This window comes from Ochotona curzoniae, unplaced genomic scaffold (genome assembly GCF_017591425.1).
Source record: "Ochotona curzoniae isolate NIBS_2020 unplaced genomic scaffold, NIBS_Ocur_1.0 patch386, whole genome shotgun sequence".
NCBI lineage: Eukaryota > Metazoa > Chordata > Mammalia > Lagomorpha > Ochotonidae > Ochotona > Ochotona curzoniae.
The window spans coordinates 525639-535737 of NW_024466957.1; the positions used below are offsets into that span (position 1 = coordinate 525639).

The 10099-nt window shown below is 61.8% G+C and overlaps 1 protein-coding gene across 1 annotated transcript; it reads right to left on the minus strand.

Annotated features, from left to right (window-relative positions):
• Positions 1-2298: 2298 nt before the first annotated feature.
• On the minus strand, positions 2299-9573 carry LOC121167552 (protein NATD1). Its single transcript, XM_040997025.1, has 3 exons — positions 9414-9573; positions 5414-5532; positions 2299-4767 (listed from the first exon to the last, which is right to left on the minus strand). The coding sequence occupies exons 1-3, from the start codon at positions 9517-9519 to the stop codon at positions 4651-4653; spliced, it is 342 nt and encodes a 113-aa protein (XP_040852959.1). The 5' UTR covers positions 9520-9573; the 3' UTR covers positions 2299-4650.
• Positions 9574-10099: the final 526 nt, after the last annotated feature.

The following is a 10099-nucleotide window of genomic DNA, read 5'->3' on the forward strand; positions in this document are numbered from 1 at the left end:
CCTCTCTGTATAATCCGCCTTTCCAATAACAATAAATAAATCTTTAAAAAAAAATTAACCTGCCATGGATAAACTGCCTTTGGAGTCCTGCCTGCAGTTGCCTTGGCAGGGTCGGACCACACAATTCTTGTGGGCCAAATGGTCCCCACCCCCACTCAGTTTAGTGTATCAGAATTCCGTGTGCCACAGCCCACAGACCATGGCATACAAAGCGGTGACCCCACCCAGGGATGTCTGTACCTCGGGGAACAAGCCACGCTAAGCAGGAGCTTGGGCTGGGCAAGTAGCCCTTCTTCCTGCTGGACTCACCCTGCCGAAGGCCTGAGCAAGCAGCATGCTCAGAGCAGAGAGCCTGGGGGCCACACTCAACCCACCTGTCAGGCAGGAGTCAGGCCTCCAGGCATGCGTGCTGCCAGGGCTGCAGGAAGGGCAGTGGTAAGGTGTGGCATGGCTGAGGACCCCACCACGCCCTCCATGCTCCAGCCCAGCCCTGTCCACTCCCACCTCCTCACAGCCTCACCTGCCTCCCTTCAGGCCCTCATATATGCCACAGCCATCTCACTTCCAGGTCTTCATTCATGTCTCAGGCAGCCAGAGCCTCCTTTCCCTTGCCCAACCAGCCTTCCACCCACCCTCCCACTCACCTACCCACCCCTCCACCTACTTATCCATTCAACCGTGTACTTTTCCATCCGCCCACCCATCTGCCCTTCCATCAGCCACCCCACCACCCACTCACCCACATTCCATATCCATTCATCCACCCTTCCACCCACTCCAGGTGGACACGGTAGCACACGCAAAGGCCCTGGGGTGGGAGTGTGAGAGGTCAGAGAATGGTCTAGAGCCTGTAGTGCCTACAGGCTGTCCTGGGCAGAGGCCACCCATCTTTGAGGCATGGTCACATGTCTGGGCCGGGCACCCACCGTCCTGCCAAGGATGGTGGCGGGGTGTGGGGTAGGGGAGGCGTGTCTGATCTCACCACCTTTGATGCTGTGCCAGGATGGCCTCACCTCCTACCTGAGCACGCAGAGGGGCCTGGCCTGGGGCTGCTGCCCCATCTGGGAGGAGTCGGGGGGTGCCTGTCCTCAAGGGATGGCTGAGCAGCCTTCTGAACCCTGAACTTCAAGGATGGGGAGTGGCCCAGCACCTCCCACACTTGCTCTAGGGGGGTCAGGCTAGTCCTGAAAGAGTCCTCCATACCCTCCTGGCCCTGGGACCTCCCAGGTTCCGCTGCCTCCTGAAGCTCAGCCAGTTGGATCGCCCTTGACTTCCAGCAGAGTTCCTCCGGACAGTGAGCGTCTCCTGCAGGTGCTGCAGCCAGGAGGGGCCCCGTGTTAGAGCCACCAGGTTCTGCGACCTGTTGTGGCCTTCGGCACCCGTGGACAAACCTTGGACGACGTGCCCTCTGACAAGTGGCTGGGGTGTCATCACCAAGGGGCCAATACGCTGCACTTGCCAGGGAGGCCCTGGCAGTGAGGAAGCTGTGGAGTGCACACACACTGCTAGGTCCCGCTGGGTTCTGCCAGAGCATCTTCAGCCGTTGCTCATCCTGACGCCTGTGACTGCTGTTCCAACCTTGCACGAGCTCCACTTCCTGCATCCTGCACCCTCCAGGAGTGTCACCTGTTCGCCCTCCTTTCTGCCCAGCTGGCTCCCATAATCAACCCTCTGTCTGAGGTCTCCTCTGCCCCATCCCTGTGCCCCCTCTCCAGCCACAGCTGGCATCCCTGTTGGTAGCAGGGGTCATCTTCTAGCACACAGTTCCTTGAAACCGAGGCCCTGGTTGGCTGGCATGATGGGACATGGCAATGACCTCCCTGTGGGGCTGGGATCCTGAGAGTGGTTGCATCTAAATTTCCCCCCACCCCCACAACCAAGTTCATGTGTTGGAAACTTAAGCTAAGACAAGCATGCCGAGATGGGGGACCTTGCAAGTGGACAACTGCCAGGACTACAGGGTGGGACCTGTGTGCCATCACGGGGGCGAGGGACCCCAGGGCTTTCTTGTCCTTCTGTCTCTCATTGTGGGATGACCCAGAGGAGGGTCCCTGGCCCCCCCCAACCCCCAGCCTCCTGGACTGCAAGGGAGAATTCTTCAGTCCCCATTAAGCAACTGCACAGCAGCACAGGGCAGAACCTCACCCCAGTGGCTGACAGGCACCCCTGGGTAACACATGCTGAACATGAACCTTAAGGGTCCCGGGTCAGGGACACCTGGCAGGTTCTGACTCCCCCCCCATCCCCCCGCCCGGGGAAAAAAGTGTCCAGGCACACACACAGCACAAGACGGCACCCTTGACAACCAGAAAAGCATCCTGCTTTTATTTAACCTCTTGTAGACACGGAGAACAAAAATGGCCAAAAAAACACAAACCCCCTCAATCTGATCCTGCCGGTTGCGGAGCTGCACCCCAGGCGGCATGCACAGCCCCGCTGGATTTCTGGTGTGGGGAGTGATCTGGAAGGAGTGAGACCCTGAGAACGGTAGAGACACACTGAGCTGGACAGGGACAGGCCTGGGGAGGGGGAGGGTGCCAGGAAAGCCTGGGAGTAGCCTGGCAGAGCCCCATGGCTACGCTGCAAGGGAGCTGGGGGGTGTGTGTGGGGGGGCGGGGGGGGGGCTTGCACCTGTTTATTGCTTTCCGTGGCCACCTGTCGCCTAGATACTGCTGAGATCCGGCAGCACGTGAGCTGGAAACTGGCTGTGTCCTGGGCTGCTCCAGCTGTGTGGGCTGCAGGTTTGTGAGCCAGACCCCTCGAATCCCTCCGCCCTCAGCCTCAGGTGCACCTCCTGTTGGCCCAGCAGGCCCAGGAAGGGACAGCTGGGAGAAAGAAACAGGGCTAAGAGAAGAAAAAAAAAAAAATACATCCCCATTGGGGCATTTAGGCAACGGGGGATGGGCAGGGCACAGGCAGCAAAGGTGCCCGGCCTTGGCGGGGTGGGGTGGGGAATCCTGATGTCAGCACAGCTGGGAGGCCCCAGCCACTCTGCCACGCTCATCACACCTGGGTCTACCCGCTGAGCCTTGGTCTGTCTCCTTGTCTGTTCAAAATCGGGGTGACTGGGTGACTGCCCTGGAGGCACGCTCAGGCCACGTGAGGGTCAACGGAGCCGGCCCAGGGAGCAGGTCCTGAGTAGAAAGGCACGGATTCCCTGCCTGCTCCCACCAGGGTCTTGTACGGGCTGAGGGCCCAGGCCCCAGCCACACGGGGCTCCTGGGGACAGGGGTGGGGTAGCACCAGAGGACAGGCCAGCCACGGGCCATCAGGATATGCTGGCTGAGGGGCGGTCTGTGTCACTTTAAGGCAGCCCCAAGAGGCCTGGGCCTCGCCTGTGGAAACCCCACGGTCAAGTACTCGGAGGGGGGGGGTCAGTTACCTGCTGAGGAGCACAGTGTGCAGGGCCCTGCTGGGGCCAGGGGGGCATCACTGCCTCTCTGCTCCATGGCCAGCCCTGGTGATGCTCGGCCACTGAGCCACAAAGAAGTCAGGAGCTTGTGCTCTAGGTATGTACACGTGTGTGTGTGTGTGTGTGTGTGTGTGGGGGTGTGTGTGTGTGTGTAGGGGGGACCTCCTGGGGAGCCCCCCCAGCCACTCCCAGGCCCACAACCTGTTCTCTCCTCTCAAACTGTAACCCTAGGCACCTGGCACAGGCCAGCTGAGCCCCTTGCTCCCCGATCCCAGGTTGAAGGGCACCGAGGGGAGCCAGCCAGTGGCCATTGCTGACCCACACCTGGGAGCCCAGGCCAGTCTTGAGGTCCCTGCGCCTGCGCACAACACCACCCTTGGGAAGTTGGCTGGGGCATGTCCCTTCCCTTCCGCCGCACTCCCCACAGAGAGCAGGGTCTCAGTGCCAGCACTGGGCAGCGAAGGGGGGTCATGCAAAAGCACTCCTGTGGACACCCCAGCCCACAGAGGGAGCCGTGAACCCGAAAAGCAGGGCCTGGACTCATCCCAGCCCCCACAGGGGTCCTCCACGACCTGCTGCTACACTGGGCTTCTGGGCAGGACTGGGGGGGGGGCCCTGATGGAGAGCGGAGACTCCCCCATCCCAAGGCATCCTGGGGTCCCCACTGCCTCCGAAACAGCTGAGCCCGGGCTGCCTGTGGCAGGCAGGCAGTGGCGACCTCCATTTGCTGCAGAGGTCGACGGCCAAGGACAACACGGCCACCGCTCAGCACGTGGTCATGTGTGTGTGTCGTGCATGTGCAAGTGTGTGTGTGAATGAGTTTGAGCCTGGGTTGGTGCTCAGTCCTCACCCCTCACGGCCCCTGCTGGGGACACAGGGTCTAGGAGAGGCTGGGGGGACGGGGTGCTGCTGGTAGCTGGGGTGCAGTGTTCCTGCCCTTGGAAGTTGGCATGCAAGGGTTATTTATTGCTCCATGGGGCTGCCGGAGATGCTCTCCTGGCTCCCAGGACAGCCATTCCCAGGCGGTGGCCACAGGACAGCGCTGCTGTAGGGAGCCTGGGGTACCCCCCCCGCGAAGCTCGGCTGGTGTCTGCATGGCAGGAGCTGCCGAGAGCCGAGGCTGTGGGTGCTGGACCCGTCCTTAGCCAGGAGTAGGAGCCGGGGTCCACAGGCGGGCAAGCGTCCTCTTGGCGTCTGCTCCCGGCAGGGGGAAAGACCGTGGGGCCAGCTGGGGGCCGTCACGGCTGCAGGCGCTCCAGGTACTGCGGCAGGGGGTTTTCCTTGACATACTTCTGGATGTACCAGCACGTGAGGTGAGCCTTCAGGTCCTCCTCCACCACGAAGTCCAGCGCAGCCTGGGGCCAGGGTAGAGGAGTGGGGAGGGGTCAGAGTCCTGCCACACACATAGTAGTATAGGGCCTTTACTGATGGCATCTCTGAGCCTCCTCCTCCCTGGTAACCCAGGATGACCCTGGTACAAGGTACAGGTGCAAGTCCCCAGGGGTCTGCCATTCTGTTGAGCTAGGCTGGGGAAGGAGCAGGGGTCAGGACAGGTGAGAGGAGGAGGGATAGCTGAGGGCCCCCAGGCCATTCTTCGCTTGTGTTTGCAATACCCCCTGGTCCAGCCCAAGCCTGGACATGGGCCAGGTGGTATGACCATCCCACCCCCCATGCCAATGCCACCACCAGCTCTGCAAGGGTTTACAGAAGTACACCTGCTATATGCCAAGTGCTTGGGTCTTGGAACAGGAGCAGGCTAACCCAGCAGGCACGTGGTGACCCTGGCGGGTTCACTGTGCTAGAACCCTGCAGGACAAGAAGCACAGGGCTCGCAAGGACCACCGGCAACCACAGGAGATGCTCAGGAGGTGAGGTGCGCCAGGTGCCAGCTTCAACCTACCAGCTGCAGCGTGAGACCGGGCTCACGCTGGCCCAGCAATAGGCTAGTAAAGATGGAGGCCCTTGTACCCATCTCCAGCCCCGCATCCCACCAGCCCATACCTTGGCAAGGTGCTTGGCGATACCTCGGCCACGGTAGGCATCGGGGACCTCGGTGTGCTGCAGGTCCACAATTCGCTTGCCCACGTACTCATAGAGCAGGACAGCCCGGTCATGGCACCCTGGGGGAGGGAACAGGTACATTCAGGGACACCAGAGACCAGGCCTGCTGAACATGGCAGCCCCCAAAGAACACTCAGGTGGGCATCGGTTGCTACCCTGGTCAGTTTCTGCTGCCCCCTCCATGGTTACACCTGAACCCCATCCCAAGTCACCCACCTGCCTCCATTCACTATCCATCTTTCTACCCACTCCTCCATCCAGCCACTCATGTATCCCAGGCACCCACTGACCCATCCAGCCATTCTTCTATCCAACCTCCCATCAGCCTGGATAAGCATATCCTGTCACCCACTTATCCATTCACCACTCACCCCTCCATCGAGCCATCCAGCTAGCTACTCCTCCACGAACACATCCGCCCACCCGCTCCTCCACTCATCCACTTGACTATCACGCGTTTCCTTCTGTCCATTTCTCTACTTTCCCATCTATTCATCCAACAGTTCCTGAACTCAGCTATCACTTTAGGTACTAGGACAAAGTGACAGACAAGCCAGCTGAAGGACCGGATGCGGGCACAGTCAGTAGAGGCCAGCGAGCCTGGCTACAGCAGGCCCGAGTACCAGCCTGCGTGGCTGGCAGGCAGACACGGGGAGGAGGAAGGCGAATCAGTCATGCCCGAGTATGAGGAACAGTGTGCCAAGCAGAGGGATCAGCCGGCACAAAGACTCTCAGCCATTCGAACAAGGCCTCCACCTGCAACCACTGGGATCCCATACGGGGTGCTGGTTCAAGCCCCAGCTGCTCCATTTCTCATCCAGCTCCCTGCTTGTGGCCTGGGAAAGAAGCAGCAAATAGCTCAAGTCCTTGGGCACCTGCGCCCACATGGGAGACCCAGAAGCAGCTCCTGGTTCCTGGCTTCGGATCGGCTTAAGCTCTGTCCATTGCAGACGTTTGAAGAACGAACCAAGAGATGGAAGATCTCTCTGTCTCTCCTCTCTGTAAATCTGCCTTTCCAATAAAAAGAAACATATACTTTAAAAGATTAAAAGTTCAGAGAATGTGTGTATCATAGCACAGATGGCACACACAGGGCTCTGCTCCCACGACGCCCCCAAGAGGCACTCCAAAGTGAAGAGTGGCTTCACTTTCACACGCCCAAACAACCGTGTATCTGTGAAGCCCAGCTTGCTACCAGTGTTTTGAAGTATTCATTTCCGGGAGTCACAAGGTGATCAGTAACCCAGGTGAGGGAGTGGGAAAGAGCCGCCAGGCCAGGGTGAGCTGACAGGTGGGTGACCCAAGGGCAGGTGTGAAGGCGTTGAGGCTGGGAGTCCCGGTTCTGGGGCCTGGGCAAGGACTCTGCAGCGCTGGGAGCCTCCCCCATCGCAACCCAGGAGCCGCAGCTTCTGCCCCCTCCCCCAAGGCTCCCAGACCCCCAGCTTGTGGAAGGCATTGCCAGGGGCTGGTTCAGGTTTGCGTGCCAGGTAGGCACCCCAGAATGACACCCACAGACCCCTCCCTTGTGGAGTGCCTCTCAGCGGGGGAACAGGCAGGAAGAAGGATGGTCCTGCCGGTGACGGGTGGATGTTGCGCTCAGGAGAGTGGCGCAGAGAGGGACAGGCAGCCCGGGGAGGGGGCCCAGAGGGCACATGCAAAGGTCCCAGGGTCGGCTGTGGAAGTGGCAGTGAGACAGCCAGTTGTCTAGGTAGGGGTGAGTGAGCCTGGCAGGAATGAGGGGTCCCGGGGACACCCCACGCACAGCCCAGCAGGGACAAAGGAGGTACATACTGTCATCTTGGCTCACTGGCAGTGGCTTGGCTCAGGCCTCCAGGGGCCCTGATCTGGGCTCCGGAACCTGCCCCAAGGGCCCAAGGCCAGGCAGCACCCGTCACCTGGGAATCACGAGAAGGAACCCAAGGCCTGGGGGCCATCGTGTGCTGTGGCTGTCTAGAGAGAAAGCAGGTTGAAGCTGCTCTCCTAAGGGGGAGGCCCTTCCCTGCGAGCCCCGCCCCCCAAATGGGGGACCAAAGACCCCTAAGAAATGGGGCTTCACCTATACACGTCGGAGGGTGATGGGTGAGTCAGGGTGCCCCAGGCCTCTGGCAGCGGAGGTGTGAGGGGAAGTTCACCAGTCCTCAGCTGGTCTGTGGGGAGGACGCGTGCAGGTGCACAGCCTGGCTGGGGGCTCATCCTCATGGGAACACCGGCTCCCAGCAGGTGCACGGATGCAGGGGCCTGGCACAGGGGCAGGGCCTCATCTCCAAGTGCTACTCAGCTCTGAGTGGGGCAGAGGAGGAGGCCAGAGCAGGGCAGCTCTGGGAGGGAGGTGGGCAGCTTAGCTACCTCCTGTGCCCGTTGTTTGCCCATCTGTCAAATGGACCCTTTAACAAAACCTGGAAAGGGTGGGAAGGCATCAAATGGCCTCCCGCCATCCCCACATCACTAAATCCCTTCAGTCCACATCTGTCCAGGATCTGGGCCTTCCTGCCTGGCCCTCGCATTGACTGCTGTAAGTGTGCAGTGGCCGCTGCCTGCGTCTGCTCCACCCTGCCCTCCGAGCCAGGTAGGACAGCCCAGCCGCTGCTGGGCGACTCCTGGGCGCCCCAACCTGCTGTTTTGCTACTCAAGGGACCCAGAGAGGGGTTTTCCATCCCCCCTACCTGGTGCAGGGCCTCCTGGTACACAGTAAGTGCTCACCAAACACAGGTGCTCCAGCGTCTCCCCTCCCCCACGCCTGAGCTGGCAGGAACACAGCTGGCCTCACTCTGCCCAGCCCTTCACACCTGCTGGCTTCCAGGTGAGGCCTGAGCCCAGATGCAAATACTCCCTGGGGCCCCAGTGCTGGCAGGGCGCAGGTTGCAGAGAGCAAGAACCCAGGAGGAGCTGTGGCTAGGCCATCCTGACCACGCTCAGCTCCCAGCTCCGGAGGGCTGGCGCTGTCTGGGGGGCTGGCGCTGTGTCAGCCCATTTGGAAGAGAGAAGCCAAGCTGAGCTGAACACCCCCTTCTTCCTTCTTTCCCTTGGGGGTGCCACAGGCCTCTGCACCTCAGAAAGAGGGACTCAGAAAGTCACAAGGCTTCTCCCTGTCCCTTAAGAGACAGGGAAGGGCTGCTGAGTGTCACAGCCAGACGGGGACGGACCTGGGATGACAAGAGGCAGGAGGTGGACCAAGGTGGCCAAGGTCCCGTTTTTGAGGTCCCACACTGGGCAAGGAAAGCCCTTTCTAGAAACCGCCCTGGCCTCAGTTTCGCCATCTGTGACGAAGGGTGGCAGTGCCAGTCCCAAGCGTAAGGCCGCAGAGGCCGTGGAGGCTGTGGCTGGATTAGATGGCCAGTACTGCCCAGCTGGTGTGTATGTGTTTGGGCGAGTGTCCTGAGAGGGGGTCGAGCCCTGTTTCCCCCCCACCGGCTGACCCTCAGGAAAGCTTCCAGCTTGCCCTCCAGGTTGTCCCGGGCCTTTGCCTTCCCGTCTCAGAAATGGGCTCCGCAGCCCCCTGCGGGTTCTCCCCATCAGGACAGGGCCACAGTGGGCCAGGCTCAGGGTGGCCTCAAAGGAGCTCCCGGCTATCAACATTCTATTTCTCACCCCAAAGGGGCGGGCGCGGGCTGCTCGAAGCTTCCAAAACAACGACCCCCGCACCGCCACACCAGCCCCCAACCCTGCTGTGTGCTCCCCACACACCCGCTGCGCCCTCCCCAACCAACCCGTGGGGTGCAGGCGGGGAGACCGAGGCACGGGGGCGCACGGGGGCGCACAGGAGCTCCAGCCTCGCTCAGCCTCGCCTCGGGACGCGGACCGGAGTCGCGCAGGGGGCCACCCCGCCGCGGGCTCCCTCCCGCCCCCGGAAGACGGCCCGGTCCGTGCGAGCAGGTGCCCGGGAGGCCAGAGTACCCCCCCCCCCCCGGGGCGCACACAAAAGGCGAGCGGGGCGCGTTACCGTTGAGCCGGACGGTGAACTGGCGGCGCCGCCGGTCGTGCTCCACGCGGATGGGGCATCCCTGCTCCTGCGCGCCGGGCTGCGCGGCGGCCCCCGAGTGCGCCATGAGGGGCGCGGGCCGCGGCGGGGTCGGGGTGCCGGGCGCGCGGGGTGCCGGGCGCGGGGTGCCGGGCGCGCGGGGTGCGGCCCGGGGCGGCGTTGGCGTTGACACTGCGCGGTGGCGGCTGCTGCTGCTGCGGCGGCAGCAACAAAAAAAAATAAAATAAAATAAAATAAAATAAAGAAGCAGAAGACGGCGGCGGGGGCGGGGCGGCGGCCAGGAAATCAGCTGTGCGGTCACGTGCGGCGCGCGGCCCAAGGGCAGGCGGTCTTTTTGTTTTGATACATTCCTGTCGGCTCTTAAAGGGGCCGCGCGCCGCGTGCCGCAGGCAACCCCAAACAAAACAAGGCGCCGCCTCCCACGCGGGCCGCCTTCTCTTCCCCTTCTCCCTCCCCTCCTCTCCACAATTCGCAGCCTTGCATTCTGCCCGGTGGCGAGCCTCCTGGCGTGAGCTAGAACGGTCTCCCACGACCCACCCATCCCCAAAAAAAGACGGACCCCCCACTTCCACTCACTTATAGGGAGATTTTGCTGAGGCAGCGTTTATTAGGGGCCTGCTGCCCTGCAGAGCAGCACGGCGAGGGTT